The sequence below is a fragment of the Phycodurus eques genome, chromosome 11, assembly GCF_024500275.1.
Source record: "Phycodurus eques isolate BA_2022a chromosome 11, UOR_Pequ_1.1, whole genome shotgun sequence".
Taxonomy (NCBI): Eukaryota; Metazoa; Chordata; class Actinopteri; order Syngnathiformes; family Syngnathidae; genus Phycodurus; species Phycodurus eques.
In genome coordinates, this window is record NC_084535.1 from 641,866 (window position 1) to 660,606 (window position 18,741).

The 18,741-nt window shown below is 46.8% G+C and overlaps 1 protein-coding gene across 1 annotated transcript in view; it reads right to left on the minus strand.

Moving 5' to 3' along the window:
* The window catches only part of LOC133410196 (cullin-9), a 66,652-nt gene extending 49,017 nt beyond the window's left edge, over positions 1–17,635 (minus strand). The window contains exons 1-9 of the mRNA XM_061691043.1: positions 17,453–17,635; positions 15,647–16,276; positions 12,319–12,473; positions 10,344–10,910; positions 8,736–8,883; positions 8,388–8,590; positions 7,324–7,678; positions 2,250–2,448; positions 1,959–2,160 (exon numbers count right to left, since the gene is read on the minus strand). Coding sequence (XP_061547027.1) covers positions 1,959–2,160; positions 2,250–2,448; positions 7,324–7,678; positions 8,388–8,590; positions 8,736–8,883; positions 10,344–10,910; positions 12,319–12,473; positions 15,647–16,271 — 2,454 coding nt within the window. The 5' untranslated portion in view covers positions 16,272–16,276; positions 17,453–17,635. The remainder of the gene's footprint in view (positions 1–1,958; positions 2,161–2,249; positions 2,449–7,323; positions 7,679–8,387; positions 8,591–8,735; positions 8,884–10,343; positions 10,911–12,318; positions 12,474–15,646; positions 16,277–17,452) is intronic.
* Between the last annotated feature and the right edge of the window lie 1,106 nt (positions 17,636–18,741).

Consider the following 18,741-nt stretch of genomic DNA (forward strand, 5'->3'; position numbering starts at 1 on the left):
CTTTGGAAATATATTTAATGAGAAAAATGGTAACGTGTTAAATACTTATTTAAGCTGCTGTACATGTATGTAAAATGTCTGAACTGCTTTGGGAATGTTGTCATGAGAAACATTGAGTAATGAATATGTGAGAATTTGGGGAATGTGAAAATTGTTAATATACAGTCACCCACCAAAAGTACTGGAACTGCAAGGTATATTTCCTGTGTTTGTGTTGTATACTAAAGACATTTGTGTTTCAGATTAAAATATGAATATGAGACAAAAGTTCAGAAAGCCAACTTTTACTTCATGGTATTTACATCTAGAAACAACTTAGGACAAAGCACCTTTTGTTTGAAGCCAGCCAATATTCAAGTGAGCTAAAATTATTGGAACGCGACTGATGGGTGTTTATAGTTGCTCAGGTGTTGCTTTTTCGATTGATTGCTTAAACATTAGCTAGTGCTTCTTTTTTGGCTTTGGGTTTCACCTGTAAAAACTGCATTTGCTGTTAAGCAAACAAAGACCAGAGAACTGTCTATGGGAGAAAAGCAAACCATTATGAAGCTGAGAGGAGAGGGAAAATCCATCAGAGCAAACATTGGACATAGCCAATACAACAATTTGGAATGTCATGAAAAAGAAAAACGACTGGCATACTGAGCAACAGACATCGAACAGGTCGGCCAAGGGTATCGACGGCAGTTGATGACAGAAACATTGTGAGAGCTGTGAAGAAACACCCAAAAACAACAGTCAGTGACATCACTGCCAACCTCAACAGGGCAGGGGGGAAGGTATCACAAACCGCTGTTCGAAGGAGACTTGGAGAGAAGAAATATACAGGACATACCACAAGATGCAAACCACTCATCGGCAAAAAGAATCGGAAGGCCAGATTGGATTTTACAAAAAAGTACAGAGATGAGCCCCAAACGTTTTGGGAACAAAGTTTTTTGGACTGATGAGACCAAGATGAACCTCGACCAAAGTGATGGAGAAAGAAAGGATCTGCTTATGATCCGAAACACACAAGCTCATCTGTGAAGCACGGCGGAGGTCATGGCATGGCTTGGGCTTGCACGGATGCTTCTGGAACGGGCTCATTAGTCTTTATTGATGTTGACACTCACGATGGTAGCGGCAAAATGAATTCTCGAGTCTACAAAATCATTTTGTCTGCCAATTTACAGAAAAATTTATCCAAACTCATCGGGAGAAGCTTCATCATGCAACGAAACGATGACCCAAAACACACTGCCAACACAACAAAGGACTTCATCAGAGGGGAAAGAGCGGAAGGGCTTAGACTGGCCAAGTCAATCACCGGACCGTAACCCAATAGAGCATGCATTTGACCTCCTGAAGAGGAGACTGAAGGAAGAAACCCCCAGAAAGAAACAAGAACTGAAAAAGGCCTGGATAAGCATTTCAAATGAAGAATACAACAGTCTGGTGAAGTCAATGGGTCGCAGGCTTGATGTAGAAATTGCAATAAGGGTTATGCCAACAAATATTAAATGTTATTCATTTTAAGTTCATTTAATAATGTCTATTCCAATACTTTTGCTCCCTTGTAAAGTGGGTGCCTTCAAACAAAGTGCTCTCTCCCGAGTTGTCTAACACATCTAGATGTGAATACCATGAAATAAAAACTGATATTCTCAACTTTTGTCTCTGGTCATCCATTGATCTGAAACACAAATGTCTTCAGTATACAACAAAAACAAATGAATTGACCTTGCTGTTCTAATGCTTTTGGAGGAGACTAAGTATTAATGAGATGGAATGGTTTGAATTGGTCGAGAAATGTGGAAGGCTTGGCGTGTCGAAAAAAACACCGGGAATAATAAAAACGAAGAATTTGGGTGCCAGAAAACATGGTTTGCATGGACCAAGAGTGTCACGGGACACGTGTGAACGGGTGGTCATGACAACAGAGTGCAAGTGTGTGTGCGTGTTGTCTGCTTTCTGACCGCTAGCGCAAGCTGCTGCACATGTGATACGCCGGCCATCTCCCGCATACACGTCAGGATGGCTTTGACGCCACCCTCGGTGGCAAACGAAACCCTCCACTCGTATCTGAGCATGAGCATGTGCGTCAGCTTCAGCGTGCACGTCACGACGTTTCTGCACGAAGAGTCAAGCAGCTCCACCAGCAGCTTCACAACTTTGTCCCTGCGTGAGGACAATACCCAAACAACGACCACTTAGTAACTTCCAAATGCCGGCAGAACACCTTCCAAACAATCAAAGATTTGTCTCACTGGACACTCTGGACAGAGTCTGTCTTCATGGAGTTCTTCTCCTGCGTGGACTTGTCCTCCAGCAGCCTTGTGATGAAGATGACACCAGCCAGGTTCTGGACCATGTCCCACCTGAAGCCTCCTTTCCTGAGAATGTCCACCACCTCCCCGATCTTCTCCAGCAGCGTCTTCTTGCCCAAGACACGAGGACTGCTGAAGACTGTACAAGAGACAGACATCGCAAACATATAAATGTCTACAGATGCACCGAAAATGAAGTTATCGAAGATTAGTGGACGAATATGGCGCAAAAGGGAATTTTTGTTTTCCGGCCGAAAGACTTTTGTCCCTGAAACAACACGGTCAAAACGCATGTTTTGACGACACTAGCAAAAACCATGGCCAGCGTGTGGCTGTTTAAGATAAATTAATTAACTACGCGTCCACATTTAACAGACGTCCCAGCTGCTGGCAAACTGGGGGAATGCTACACGCCAAGTTAGCTTGGTCGCTAGCTAGTTCCACATCCGCACTAGCTACGGGCAGTACTTGCTAGCTGGCGCGGCTCCTCTTCTCTAAATAACTAATGTTCGCCTCCATGGCGGCAATATGTTACACTTCTGAGACGTAGCGCTATCACTACAGTGACGAACAAATGAGTTCTGATTTGAATTGAATCAGAATTTTCCCATTTGAATCAAAATGAATTAAGGAACAACATAGAGCGGCTGAAATAAGTATTTAACGTGTCACAATGTTTCTCACTAAATATACTTCCAAAAGTGCAACTGACCTGAAAATTTCACCAGATGTTGGGAAAAACCCAAGTAATCCATACATACAAAGAAAGTAGAACAAATAAACTCAGAAATTAAGTGCTGAACACATGAATGGCGGTGAAAAAAGGCAAGGAAAGCCAAGACAACACCTAAAATCGATCAATACTCAAACAGCCATCCAGCCTCTTGTCAGTGTGAATGAATATCAGCTAGTTCAGTCCTAATTGATGGCCTACAAAAAGGTCTCATTGCCAAGGTGTGAGTCAAGACACATCTCATGATGGGTAAAAGCAGAGCGCTGTCTCAAACCATTGCAAACTAATTGTTGCAAAACATAACGATGGCATGGGTTACAGGCGCATATCTAAGCTTCTGAACATTCCAGTGAGCACGGTCGGGGCCATAATATGCAAGTGGAAAGACAATCATACCACCATAGATTTGGCTCCATTAGGTGCTCCTTGCAAGATTTCTGACAGAGGAGTGCAAAGAATAATCAGAAGAGTTGTCCAAGAGCCAAGGACCACCTGTGGAGATCATCAAAAAGACCTGGAATTAGCAGGTACTGTTCTCACAAGGTAAACAGTGAGTAATGTACTCTGCCACAATGGCCTGTATAAACGCTCACCACGCAAGACCCCATTGCTGAAAAAAAGCATGTCAGTGCTCGTTTAAAGTTTGCTGAAAAAACATATGGACAATCCAGTTAAATACTGAGAGAATATAGTCTATAGTCTGACAAGGGCAAAATTGAACTGTTTGGATGCCATAATGCACACCACGTTTGGAGGAGAAATGGCACTGCACATCACCCTGAAAACACCATACCAACAGTGAAGTCGGAGGTGGGAACATGATGGTGTGGGGCTGCTTTTCAGCAAATGCTACTGGTAAACTTCACATTATAGAAGGAAGGATGAATGGTCAAGGATGATGAAAATGAGACGAGGGTGGACATTAAAGCAGGATAATGATCCAAAACATACTGCCAAGTAAACTCAACTGGGTTGAAAGAAAAAGAATAAGGCTGCTGGAATGGCCACTTGAATCCAATCAAAAATCTATGGAAAGAACTGCAACTCAAGGTCCATAAAAAAAGCCCATAGAACCTTCAAGATTTCTTGTGTTGTGTGGAGGAATGGGCCAAAATCACACCAGAGCAATGCATGCAACTAGTTTCTCCATACAGGAGGCTTCTCGAAGCTGTCATTGCAAACAAAGGCTTTTGTACAAAGTATTAAATAAAAAACAGTTGGTGCGTTCAATACTTTCCCCTGTCATTTCACATTATTATACACTTGATCTTATTTGTTCTACTTTCTTTGTATGTATGGATTACTTGGGCTGTTCCCAACATCTGGTGAAATTTTCATGTCAATAGTACATTTGGAAATATATTTAATGAGGAAAATGGTGACGTGTTGAATACTTATTTCAGCCGCTGTACTTCCTACTTCTTTTAAGACAGTGGTTCTTAACCTTGTTGGAGGTACGGAACCCCGCAAGTTTTATCTGGAGTTCACGGAACCCTTTGAAAAATAAAATATGGTTTATTTCAAATTAAAAAGGGGTATATAGTTTACCGTCTGTGTAGAGTCATAGTCATGCACAAAATGAACCACGCATCAGTTACAAAATCAGTGTTAAAAGAACAAACCCAACAAAACATGAATTTCACACACAAAAAAAAAAAAAAAAAAAATTCAATTCAATGAAAATTTACTGTGAATTTTCCCCTTGGAAAGTGTCACTCTCATATCAGAGGAATGGACTTCATTGTGAAATTTCACAAAAACTTCCTCATCTTTGTTGTTTCTACAATCCTCGAAAAGGGTTCATAGGTAAGAGTAGTTATTTTTGGGGGGCTCTTTTTATTATTGGATGCGCTATCTGATGTCACAGCAATGCTACTCAACTCAAGTGTATCGTTGAAATGTTGTTCAATAAAGATAGTTTAAGCAAAGAACAAAGCATTTCAACTCAAGGCACAGCGCCACAATGATAAACGCCCACCTTGACGCAGTGTTGCATTTTGAACGGCATGAACACTGCATTGAAAAATGCAGCCCTATGGGGGGCACAAGCCAGTGCAAACGGTAGGCCGGTCCCAAGCCCAGATAAATGCGTCAGGAAGGGCATCCGTCTTAAAACTTTGCCAAACAAATATGAGCGTTCATCCAAAGAATTCCATACTGGATCGGTCGTGGCCCGGGTTAACAACGTCCGCCACCGGCGCCCTCAGCCTGCAGGGTGCCAGTGGAAGTTCAGCTACTGTGGGTCGAAGTCGAAGAAGAGGTGGAAAGCGGGTTCTTCGGCATAAAGAGAAGAGGAAAGCACAGAGCCTAGAACTGAATGTGGGGACTTTGAATGTTGGGACTATGACAGGAGAAGGCTAGAGAGAGGCTACAGGGAGAAGAGATGGGAAGGGCGGAGGACTTTAAATACTTGGAGTCAACAGTCCAGAGCAATGGTGAGTGTGGTCAGGAAGTGAAGAAACGGGTCCAAGCAGGTTGGAACGGGTGGAGGAAGGTGTCAGGTGTGTTATGTGACAGAAGAGTCTCTGGTAGGGTGAAGGGCAAAGTTTATAAAACAGTGGTGAGGCCAGCCATGATGGACAGAGGCACTGAAGAGACGACAGGAAGCAGAGCTGGAGGTGGCGGAAATGAAGATGTTGAGGTTCACTGTCGGAGTGACCAGGTCGGATAAAATTAGAAATGAGCTCAGCAGAGAGACAGCCGAGGTTCGATGTTTTGGAGACAAAGTTAGAGGGAGCAGACTTGGATGGTTTGGACAGAGGAGAGAGAATGAGTATATTGGTAGAAGGATGATGAGGATGGAGCTGCGAGGCAAGAGAGCGAGAGGAAGAGCAAAGAGAAGGTTGATGGATGTCGTGAGGGAAGACATGAGGGCAGTTGGTGTTCGAGAGGAGGATGCAGGAGATAGGCTTACATGGAAAAGGAGGACGCGCTGTGGCGACCCCTAAAGGGACAAGGGCATTGGAAATGCAGTGTTAAAAGGCTTTTACGGATACACGCGCACACGGTGTGCGTTGAGTCCTCGATCGAACCCGGGTTAAGAACCACTGTTTTAAGAGCTGCAATGCTGCCACTTCCGTTGTTTACAGTCACTGCCATTCTGATTCAGTGCGCATCACCTCTGCACATGCATTGTAGCTTCACCAAGATCTCCATAACGTTTGTTCCAACAAACAAACAGAGACATAAAAAAGCTTGCCTCCAACAAGCTGCACAGATAACATGGAAGTGCCACAACGGAAGCCGGCCCATCGCTGGAGGGAGCGACCACGGCAGATTGAACGGGAGAAAATGTATCCAACACAACGTGGCAGATAACGAGAGCGGCTAGGTTGCCAGCAGGCTAGCTGGAAAGGTGGCAACTTGGTCTGGTCCGTGGGGGTTTAATGGCACCGACGATGGGGGAAAACAGATCCAGATTCTACCTGTGGCCAAGAAACGGCGAGGGATGCTGATGAAAGTAAGCCATTTTAAAATCAAAAGGAAAACCTGTCTGTATGAAGACGGGTCAGCAAAACACGTCAGTTAAAACGTGCCAGCGTACTTAACTCTCTTACCGGTTCAGTTGATAGTATTCAAAGAACCCAATTGGATTTTTCATTTGTTGGACTATTATTTCGGAATAGTACAAGGAGTAAGCATTCGATTGTGATTCACTAGTCATTCATTACTGTCAATATGAATCGCAGACAGGGTTTTAGGGGGCGAGTCCGAGCACTAGTACTAACGAAAGGTGGACGGGGAGTAGCTTAGCATGCGACACGCCAAGCAGGGAGAAAAGCCATTCTAATTGCTAAGCTAACATGTAATGTTGAGTAGTGAAACACCAGAATAAGTGCCTAAGGGTATAGTACACTTTTCACATAACTATGGATGGAACTGCGTTACAGCATTCAACTATGAACAGAAAATTTGGAGATGAATTAATATCAGGGATAAAAAACTGTCGATTATCTAAAAAAGGAACGCCCTTTGTCATTAGGTTGAAATGCCTTATTTTCTCTTTTGTATTCCTAATTAATCTTTCACTTAGCAGAACAATAGTTTAAGTGTACTCGATTGTATGAACGTATACAACCATTGTTCATTTTACAGTATTTGAAGAAGGGATTTGGTGAAAAGCAAAAAACTTGCAGTACGGGTTAAAAAGTGAAGAAAAATTGCAATTGGGTGCAAAATGAAGAGACCAAAAAGTACACATACCTGATTGGTTTCAGTGGGTGACATCAAGTGACATGGCGGCCAGTTGGGGCCATTAAAGAACAGCGCAGGAGGACTCACCCTTCATCTTCTCTTCTAGCCCATCGGGATATTTGCTGAAATCCTCCTGGGGAAGTTCGCTCTCCACGTCGGGGCCGGCGCAGGACGAGTCAGCGGGAAGTTCCTTCTTGGCTCTCTTGGAGACGGAGGCCATCCCGGAGGAAGTCCAGGAGCAAGAAGAGTCGTCTTCACCCGGCGGTTCTCGGTCGTCCTCGCCCCCCCCGGACCTCAAGTAGTGTCTGGCGAAGGCGTGCGAGCAGAGCCGCGCGCCGAGGCAGGAAGGCGGCAGATGTTGCTTCAGGAAGTGAACGAGCTTCTTGGCCACGTCCACCGCCACCGCCAGGCCAACCAGTGCAGAGTCGTCCATTTCTGCCTCCTGGAAGGTCAAAATACAAACTGAAAGCTTCTTCTCTGAGAGGAGGGCGCTCCAAAAGTCAGGAGGACAACATCCAAATAGCAACGCGACAAGATTGACCAAAAATGTGAGCAATGTCACAATGCTGAGTCTGGCTGGACTGGTGTCTTCAACCAGAGAACAAGAATTTTGAAAATCGGATGATGGGTTCTGGAAAAAAAAATTTTTTTGTGTCGGCGGGTGGGCATTTTGGGTGAGACCTTTTGTGATATCGCCTATTGAAAATCTGTTCAAAAAATGCCTTCAAATTCTTGATTATTCCTCAAAATATCTCCGACATTTTGGCTTCATCAGGTACTCGGGAACTCTCTCTCTGATTGGCTAACAAGTTTCGGTTCAAAAGCTGTTCAATGTGGACGTGACGGTAATGTCAGACGCTTAATTTCTTTTTTCCAGTATCTGGAACAATCAGTGCGGCACGGTAGGCGACTGGTTAGCACATCTGCCTCACAGTTCTGAGGACCGGGGTTCAAATCCCGACCCCGCCTGTGTGGAGTTTGCATGTTCTCCCCGTGCCTGCGTGCCTTTTCTCCGGGGCACTCCGGTTTCCTCCCACACCCCAAAAACATGGACGTTCCGTAACATTTGGCAGCTCTGCTAATCCAAATGTCAGACACACTACTTAAGTAAAACATCAAGAGGACATCCTCCAACGTGTCTGCTTGCACACCTGCTGGTCGAGGCTGCACATCAGAAGGCGGGTGACCTCCCGCTGCTCTTTGGCTTCCAGCTTCTTGATGAAGAAGAGGACCTCCCACCACTCGGCACGAGTCAGCACCGCCCGAGCTTCGGCCTCAGCCGCCCGGGGACGCTCGGACAAGTAGGGCAGAGAGTAGAGGCCGCCCGCGGGCTTGGAGAAGATGCTCTGGCTGGCTGAAGCGCAACAACAGCAAGATGAGGAGGAAGAAGAAGCAGATGGAAAAGACGTGGCGGGCTAAGGCACAAGAGCAGGAAGACAAAACTGGAGATGGCTGAAACACGAGCGGCGGCGGCAGCTTTTGCGTCCACGACTTCCTACCCGCCGCTAGTTTGATGGTCCGCGTGAGGGACGAGGCCTTGTCCAGGGCATCCTTGTCGTCCGGCCCGTTGGCGGCGCCGCCACCCACGACGATCTCAAGCATGTGCCAGTGGACCCAGTAAGTTCTGCACAGAGCGTTCCAGTACACCTGCACGCACGCACGCACGCACATACATACGTACATACACACACCAAATTTCACCTGATTCTACAGTAGCATTTGAACGTTTTCAAACTAGCATGTGATTTTTGTGTAAAGTGCGCAAACCGGGCCGTGTTGTGCAGTACAGAGGCCACTTCATGAAAAAAGTATTCCGCAACATGCAAGGTTTGCAAGTCAAATTTAAGAGACAAGTACGCCCTCTAACTTCAACAGTCACTTGAAATGCACCAAAGACAGCTAAGCGACACGAACTTGACAGCTGCGTTCACAGAGAGCCGGCCGAACGTCAAGCAGCCTTCAAGTCGCTGCTGCGATGAACTGACAAGTATGGGCTAAATATGTGAATTTGAATCGTTAATATTTGAATTTCTACACTTGAATAATTGCATTCAAAAACTGAATTTGAAAAACAATTTGAATTAGTGTTGTTGAATTTGAAACACTGAATTTAAAAATTGAAACTGAATAGTATAATTTGAAATTTAATTGACTAGTTTGGAACTGAAGTCTAATAAACTAGAAAGGTGAAGGTAAGAATTTTTTATCCGCAATAAAAATTCAATTTTGATCATTTCAGATTCAGTTGGACAAATTCAATTGTAAAGTAGCTGTGACAGACATCCGGGGACTGTAAGGTATAGCAGTCGATCGGCGATACACAGATCTCTTCTTCGGCAAATACGGTGCCTTCGTTTTTTTTTGTTTTTTGTTTTTTTTAAATCACATGACATAGGGACTCTCCGGAAATTCTAATCTTCTAACCAGCTACAGTATTTCAACCTTTATACCACCTTTCCTTAACCTTTGTGGAATGAATCATTCAGTCAGCAAGAAAGAAAAAGGTGTTTCCTTTCGAACATAGGAAAGGACATATCACACCAATGTGACCAAATTGTTTGTCTGTTTTTTCCCCAACGTAAAGTCATCCAGGCATTGAAGTCCATACCTTGGGCTTTACTGTCACGTAGCGGTGGAAACAGCACACGCCACATCTTGATACAGACAGCACTACTATTCCAAATGAATTGAGGGGGTTTACAGGAATTAATTGTTGTCCAGCATTTATGCAACCGTTGTCCATTTTTTGGGACTTTGAGACCAAAAAAAAAACTATTGAAGTGACACATTAGAGGGCTGAAATTACGCCACTCAGTTTTGAAAACTGGGAGTTAAACTTTGAAGGCTAAGTACAGTATTTTTCATAATTTTTTTTAGAAAACGGGGATCAATATATAGTTCAAAAACTTGACGTGATAGAGAAAAACTGTGATCAGTTTTGGATTCTGCACCCTAAAATTAGTTAAAAACAGTTGTCAGAGCTAACTCAACAAAAATGGTGTTCCCCAGTGTGTATCTGCACATTTCACGATTCGCAGTCCGGCTCAGTACCGCCCCTCACCCCGGGCGAATAGCGCGAGTCCATTTTATCCAGAAGTTTCTGTCACCTGAACTGGCGGAGAACCGTCGTTGCTGTATCGGAATTCTCCTTCATCTCCGGCGCTGACTTCCTCGTAGTCCTCCAGCATGCGGACGGCCATGCCGCTCTTTAAGTGGTCCTGCACGTACTCCACGTAGGCCGAGCGACTGGCGAAGTCGCTGCGCGTTTTGTAGCCATTCCCCGCCCTTTTCTTGGGGGCGGCGGGGGGGCTGACGGCGCGGGCGACGGGAGAGGAGCTGAAGCGAGGCTGAAAGATAGATTTGATAGCGGGCGCCGCTACGTCCTCCTGATCGGCGCCTCCGCCGGGCGCCCGGGCGGCGCCGCGTGGGAGCTTGCGGTCCCAGCCCATGACGCGCACCAGCTCTGAGATCAGGTTGGCCATAGCCATGGCCAAATCAAACTCGCACCGCAGACGCAGCTGAGCAGTCCCCAAGCAGGACGGGGAGGGGCCGGGGGCGGTTCCGGCTTCTTGTCTGTCAGAGGCGGCGTCCGCACCCACCGTGTTGAGTTTGTCCATCAGCGACGTCGCGCACAAGTAACGCTTGACCAGCGAGAACAGCAGCTTCCCGGGAATCTGAGCGACAATCACAGCACAATCAGTAGCCCAACGCCGTCACGTAATGATCCAATTTCATGTCATTGCTCTGAAAACGACATTCTTTGTTCATCTATCTAGGGCAGCGATGTATATTGACGGGCAGAACAAGTAAATGGTCTTCCGCTGGATGGGACAGCACAAGGTCCAATGACGCAGCGCCAGACATCTGCAACCCATCTGGACCAAAGCTCCGTTCACGTCCCGCTCCACAAACATTGCCTACGATTATCTAAAGTTCATCAGATGCCACCATTACCAACACGGTAATGGTGGCATCTGCTTGGTTTGGGGTCACCGACCCCAAAAGGGAGGAACTATATGGTCGAATGAACTAAAGTGAACACGCACCAGAGAGTTCGTCATGTCGCCCCATTGTGTAACTGTACAAAAACATGTTTACTAAGTGAGCTCCCTTTTAAAGGGAATATCCACTCATTGTTTTGACTGTCCAAAAGGTTCGAAGACTGGCAAGGGGTTCCCAGAAATGCTGCCAACTATGTAAAAGTATCTTAGATTCAGTAAATGGTCTGTCTGTCTTTTTGGGGCAATCTATATATCCACGACAGTCTCTCTCTCTCTGTCAGTTACACACTGACTAAGTTTTTCAAGAAGAGATCATTATTAGAGGATGCCGTGAACCCACCCCCGCCCTTTCATCGTAGCTCTTCACAAATTTGCCGATATGCATTTTTTCCCCCGTGGATTTGCTGAAAAACTCACCAGTTTTTTCGTGCTTTCTCTATATGTATGCTCTAAGATCTGCAACGTGACAAGTGGCCACCATCTTTGTGAAACTTTCTAATGAACATGAAGAGTTGGAAGTGCTCATTCACTTCCAACTCTTCTCCCAATTGTCCTTAACAAAATTCAGGAAAAACCAATTGATGACTGACGTACATGTGCTTTTCTACTGCTCTTCTCAGCCTTAATGTTCCATTTGCTCGACTTAAGTCTGCTTTTTCGGGAAAGTGACGCCGTTTCAAACGTCACGGTCATTTTGGCACGTCCACTTGGAGAACGCCTCTCTGGGAATTTCGACCCGTACCAGCTTATTGCTGATTATTTTAATGGTTTTATTCTTGGTATATTGTACTCTGGTCGAAGAGGCCGTTCCAACCAGATTCTGCATTTTGACAAACTAGCATATTGGGAAATCTTGTCACGTTGCTACCAAGATGTTGCCAAAGCCCTGGCTAAAAGGAAAGTAGTAATTGGGGACAGTGTCTAAAGGACATCTCTTCAAATCTCGGCACAAAGTTTAGGCTGGGTTGTGAGCAGAAGAAGAGAGTGCCCTGCATGGCTATGTTTTTGCTCCGCTGACATGAACAGTGTGGCGGTAACCAGGGAGCGGACATGAATGTGAGCAAAGATTTGGAGCGCTCACCTGAGGCAGGTGGACGCCTTCGAAGGAGATGCCGTGCTCCTCCGAGGATGTCGTCTCGGCAAACAACTCCAGCAGCGTGTAACGGTTGTCGAAATCCATGTGCTGCTCGATGCCGTCCTGCTGGCTGAGCGACAGCAGCACGTGCGCTCGACTCCCTGAGGAAGACGCACCCACGTCCACGTCATTCGCAGTCTTGCATTGCAATAAGTATCACACGCTGTTGTCAATATCATAGGGACGGACCCTTTATCGGTAAACAGCGGAGCCTCGCATACTCCACGGATTCACCTATTCACTGATTATTTAGATTTTTCTCACCAATTTTTTTTTTTTGCTTATTCTTGGGGGGAACCAGCCCCAAAACCATTTGTTTGTGGTTTATACTCTTATTCAAGAGTTCTTTTTTTTTTTTTTTATTTTTTAAAGTGCCCCCCTCAATGCCATTATAGTGGGCGTAGTGGTGTCACGGTACCATAACGCTGACTTCGATACTAGCATAAAGTACCTCGATCCTGAAACGATACCACGACAAAAATCTAAAAGATTAGGTGGAATGAAAACTGACAAAACAACTTCAAATACTTGTATATTTAGTTCACAACATAACAATAAACTTGAAACTTTATAATAATGGAATTAGCCCATTACCATTAGCCATTTTTAAACATTTACAGCAATGCCTGCATTATCATATACAGTATACGACAAATATGTGTGTGTTTGTATCCAGAATTGTACATCTGTATGCAGTATATGTATGAATCTATCTTCATTTCCAAACCCATAGAAGTCCCCCCTTTTTCTCCATCTTTCATAACTTCCCCTCACTTCTCCCTCCTACCCAAATCATCTCTTCCAACCATTCCCCCTCCCCCTTCCCCTCTCTCTATCCCTCCCCCCACCCCCTCTCCCTCTCTCCCCTCCTATTTCCTTCCTTCCCCTTACCTTTTCCCTCCTTCCCTCTTTTTTTCTTTTTCTTTTTTTCCCCTTTCTCTGATTCTCCCTTCCACGTCCTTCTGCCCCCCTCTCTTCCTCCTCCTTCCTCCCCTCTTCTTCCTTCTTTCCCTTTCTTTCTTTCTCCTTTTTCTCTCCCTCTTTCTTTTCCCCTCCCATCCCCTCCCCTCCTTCCCCTCCATCTCACCCTCCCCTTCCTCTCCTTCCCCTTCCCCTCCTCCCCCTCTCCTCCCCTCCTCCCACTCCCCTTTCTCCTCCTCCCTCTTCTCTCCTCCCCCCTCCCCCTTCTCTCCCGCACCTTCTTCCCCCTCTTCTCCCTCGCTCTCTCCCTTCCTTTTCCCCCTTTCCCCCCTCCTCCTTCTCCTTCTCCTTCTTCCTCTTCTCCCCCCCTCTTTCTCTCCTTCCCTCTACCCTCCTCCCTCTTTTCTCCTTCTTTTTTCCCCTCTCTTCTTTCCTTCCTCTTCTCTCCCCTCTCCCTCTTTCTCTTCTTTCTTTCCTTCCCTTTTCTCCTTCTTTCCTCCTCCCCTCCTTCTTCTCCCCTCCCCCCCCTTCCCCCTTCCCTCTCCCTCCCTTTTTCTCCTTTCCCCCCCTCCTTCTTCCTTCTCCTCCTCTCTCTTTTCCCCCTCCCTTCCTTCTCCTCTTCTCTCCTCCCTCTCTTCTCTCTTCCTCCCTTTCCCCCTCTTCCCTCTCCCCCTCCCCCCTCTCCCCCCCTCCTCCCCCCTCTCCCCCCCCCCTTTCCTCTCATCCTCCCCCCCCTCTCCCTCCTCCTTTCCTCCTTTTCCCTCCTCCCTCTTCCCCCCTCCCCCCCCCTCGTTTCACCTGATCCGATCAGGGTTTTATGCTGCCGATCACGATCACATAGATTAAATGTAAATTTTCAATGCATTTATGGTGAGCGCTATTGGCGAAATAACCGGACGTGTGTTTGGGTTTGCTCCGCAGCTCTTGCACGCCTACGCAGTGTGAAGGACGGAGGGGACGCTACGCTATGGCTGGGCAATTGTGGAATAACTTTCATTTTGGTTGACACTGAAATCATGGTTAATAAAGCATTTATTTCACAACCTTATTAAAACTGTATTTATTCAACTACCAAAACTCAACTTTAAATGTAACCTAAAAGGATAACCAGAAAATAAATTAACAAGTATAATGATATATTAAAGTAATAGAAATTGAAAAAAGAAAAGAAAACAAATTCATGGCTAAAAACATGCCAATGCTTTTGTCCATAATTGTAGTCTAATATAGTTGTTGTCAAATCCTCTCATTGTTAGATTAGATTAGGAAGAATATATGACCAAGAATATTGTTATATTATTATTATATGTATCTGTATGTGTAACTGGCTAACGGGTGCCAATTTGTCGGCAGGAACTAGTCTGCAGTTTAAAGACATTTCATTCTCCCATCTTCCACACAATAGTTTTTTTTTTTTTTTTTAAACTGGTACCGTGCTACTTTTTTTATGTCAAAATACCTCAGTACGGTACTGGTATCGGTTTTTACTTTCCTTTCCGCAACAAGGAAAAAAGCAACAAAAATGGCGACCGTGGAACAGTGTCTGCGACAACAAATGGACCTAGATGACCAGATGATACGTTTTATTATGCTGCAAAATCGATCAAGGCGACGGCGTAGATGGTGTGTAGAACCGAGGGGCAGGCTGAGTAAGTCATCACAGCATGTGACTAAAACGAACCAATCACGAGAGATGATCTCCACGGCGTTCTACGAGCGGCAACAATTTTTGCCGTGTGCGCGTCAAGTGACGCACAGGGGCTGCGCAGGCCAATGCGTCGGTCACGTGATGCAATGCGGGCGAGCGCGGGAGTATAAAGAGGCCTTTATCCCTCGCAAATAGCGGGGGTCCACTGCATCAGTTTTTGTGGGTCACATGGATTTAAAAACACAAAAAACTAAATAATATATATATTTTTCTGCTTCTGTAGCTGACATGGTGGCTAACGGAGAGGACCTAGTTTACTTAAGAGGCACCGTTGGGTTGGGTTGGCAGCGTCAGACGACTGCAAAGCTTGAAGGGTAGGGAACCCAAAAGTGAGGAGCGGTAATCAAATTAGTGCAGATTTGAAACAGAGACACCCAGCACCAAATATCATTGGCTAGTCTGGCAAAGAAAAAAATTCTTTCAGATGGCCAAAAGATATGTTATACGTTTGGGACTTGAATTACGTCAGTGGCTTCAACAACAAAGCCATGTCGCTTAGCTCTACCTCTGCCGTTATATGCACGGCTGTCAAGCCTGGTGTCGCCATCGGTGCACAGTCAACTTCCTGCCACGTCTCACACGCACACACACACGCGCACGAGCGCCCTCTCGCCGAGCCGGCAGCGTGGCGTCTCTCGACGTTACCTGCATCGTGCGACGCCAGCGCTCTGAGCATCTTGCTGGCGCTGCGTCGGGTCTGCGTCTCCTTGCTGCACAGCAGCTCCATGAGCAGGTTGAGCGCGCCAGTCTCCTTGAAGACGCCCACCAGCGAGCCAATGCCAGCGTAGGCGCTCAGCACGTGGATGGTGTGCGTGATGCTGACAGACAGGTCGCTCTTCTTGGCCATCTGCTTCCTGGCGCGGCGCACCAGGTTCTTCACGTCCTCCTCCATGTCCAGCAGCTCCACCTCATCGAAGGTCGCCTCCGCTTCGCCGCTTTGCCGCTCCTGTGGCCGCTGAGAGTCGGCTTTCCTCTTGCCCAGCAGGGCGGGGCAGTTGGCGTACACGTCCTCCGTCGTCATCCACATCAGGACGTTTTTGGCTTTCACGTCCGCAGAAGAGGAGCCGCCCGACACGGTACCGCATCCGGTCCCTCCGGAGTCGCCGGCCACAGAGGCGCGGCAGTCACCGACGTCAGAGAGGCACCAGCGAATCAGATACTCGGTCTGGCCGTCGTGGGTGCGGCGTTGGCGGATCAGCTCCTCGGGATACGCTTGGAGCCGCGGGCCGATCTGGACCAGCAGGTTGCCCTTGCGCCGCTCGCCCGCCATGCCCGCTGAGGACAACGTGAAGGTCATTCGTAAGGCACGCAACAAGTGTCGACAAACATTCGCCCGGAAACTACCAGTTTTATCGACTTGTGCGGAGGAACGAGTGGAAATGAAAGCACGGCTCTTACCGTGCGCACACACAAAATCATAAACAGCGGAACTACAAACGGAACACGAGCCGATCCCTCGAGAGCCTGGGGTGGTCCTTCCCGCGTTCTTGCTGCTACCATATATGGTCAACTGGAGGAGTTTCTGAATACAAATGAGCCTCAGGGTAGTTTAGAACAGGTAGACTTTATCAACACAGATTAGATTACTTACTCTCGATAAATGTCCTTTTTGTTCTGACTTGCGCTTGCTAAAGTTCAGTCCTATCAAAGAATTTGGAACTTTTTTTTTTTTTTTTTTTTTTTTTAAACAGACTGTTGATAAATGAGGCCCTGGCAACTTTTCTTCAACATGCATCTGAGGTTTTTTGGGGCTTTTGTTTTACCCTTCCGCTTTCACAGAAAAGACTTCCTGTCGTCAAAGACGATAGCGCTCGCTAACAGCACGCGCGGATTTACTCGTTGATAAGAAATGCAAGAACACAAGGGAAGTCAGGAGACGGGCGACAATGAATGAGGTCAGAAGGCCGACGAGTTGACGAATGTGAACGAGTCCAACTTCAGCTTCATGGAGGCTTTCGTAGTCAGACTGAAGCGGCTCCGTCTAATTCCTGCCAACAACCATCGACACGCAAACAGACGTGAATTGTGTTGTTATTCAAAGTACCCTGCACTCGATGTATAATTTGTGTTTATGTTCATAAGGGTGTTGTTCAGCTAGTGTCAAAACATTATTTCAACGTCACTCGGACGAATCGCCCAGCCCCCGATAGGTCGCACATAATTACGTACTTCCAGTAAAGGGGGACAGACAAAACCGAACAAAATCATGCTTAGGTCTTGTCAGCTGTGTGCCATCTTGAGGAAAAGCCTGGGATCAGTGGGACGTAAAAAAAGAATGTTCTGGTCGTTCCGGCCACGAGACAAGCTCCATTTCCACTCCTATGTGACGTTATTTGGGCCGTGTCCGCAGTTTTTCAATGGACTCTGGTCCACACGCGCCGCGTGCGGACCGACCTCTGCTGGTTTGGGTTCGGGCATTGCGTCGATCCGAGGGGCCGGGGGGATTCTTACCTGACGCGCCACGAACTTCGACCTCAACGTCCCGTGCGAAGAGCTTTTTTGGTTTCTATGCTAGGACGTCCTTATGACTCTCGTCTCCTTCTTGAGCACCATCGGCGAACCCCAATAAACTAAACCGCTGCTTCTGCTTCTGCTTCTGCTTCTTCTTCTTCTTCTTCTTCTTCTTCTTCTTCTTCTACTACTACTTCTTCTTCTTCTTCTTCTACTACTTCTTCTTCTTCTTCTTCTTCTTGACCTCCACTGCGTCTTGTCATCACTAACTACGTGTTGCTGCCCCCAGTGGCCAAATCGTCAAATCGATTCATCATATATTCTGTAAACAGTACATAATATACAAAATCATAACAATAACGTAACGTTTTGTGTGTCCCGCAATAGCAAATCTTGTGCGTCAAAAATCTCTTCCAAAATTGCAAATTGTCTTCACTTCTAACTAAAAATGGGTTCAACGCCTGCCCTAAGTGGACATGAAAAAAAGCAACGTTGTTTCATCCAGGTCACCGCTGGACTCTGTAGAACAGTGGTTCTCAAACTTTGTACAAATCCCAATATTAAAATACAGTGGCGGAGGAGACATCCATCCATCCATCCATTTTCTACCGCTTATCCGAGGTCGGGTCACGGGGGCAGGAGCTTTAGCAGGGACGCCCAGACTTCCCTCTCCCCAGCCACTTCATCCATCTCTTCCAGGGGGATCCCGAGGCGTTCCCAGTCCAGCCGAAGGACGTAGTCTCTCCGGCGTGTCCTGGGCCGTCCCCGGGCTCTACTCCCGGGGGACGTGCCTGGAACACCTCACCGGCAAGGCATCCGGGAGGCATCCGAATCAGATGCCCCAGCCACCTCATCTGGCTCCTCTCGATGTGAAGGAGCAGCGGCTCTTCTCTGAGATCCTCCCGGATGACCGAGCTTCTCACCCTATCTCTAAGGGAGAGCCCGGACACCCTGCGGAGGAAACTCATTTCGGCCGCTCGTATCCTGGAATCTTGTTCTTTCGGTCACGACCCGCAGCTCGTGACCATAGGTGAGGGTAGGAACGTAGATCGACCGGTAAATCGAGAGCTTCGCCTTTCGGCTTAGCTCCTTCTTTACCGCAACGGACCGATACAAAGTCCGCATCACTGCAGATGCTGCACCGATCCGCCTGTCGATCTCCTGTTTCGTTCTTCCCTCACTCGTGAACAAGACCCCAAGATACTTGAACTCCTCTACTTGGGGCAGGATCTCATCCCCGATCTGGAGAGGGCATGCCACCCTTTTCCGACTGAAGACCACGGTATCAG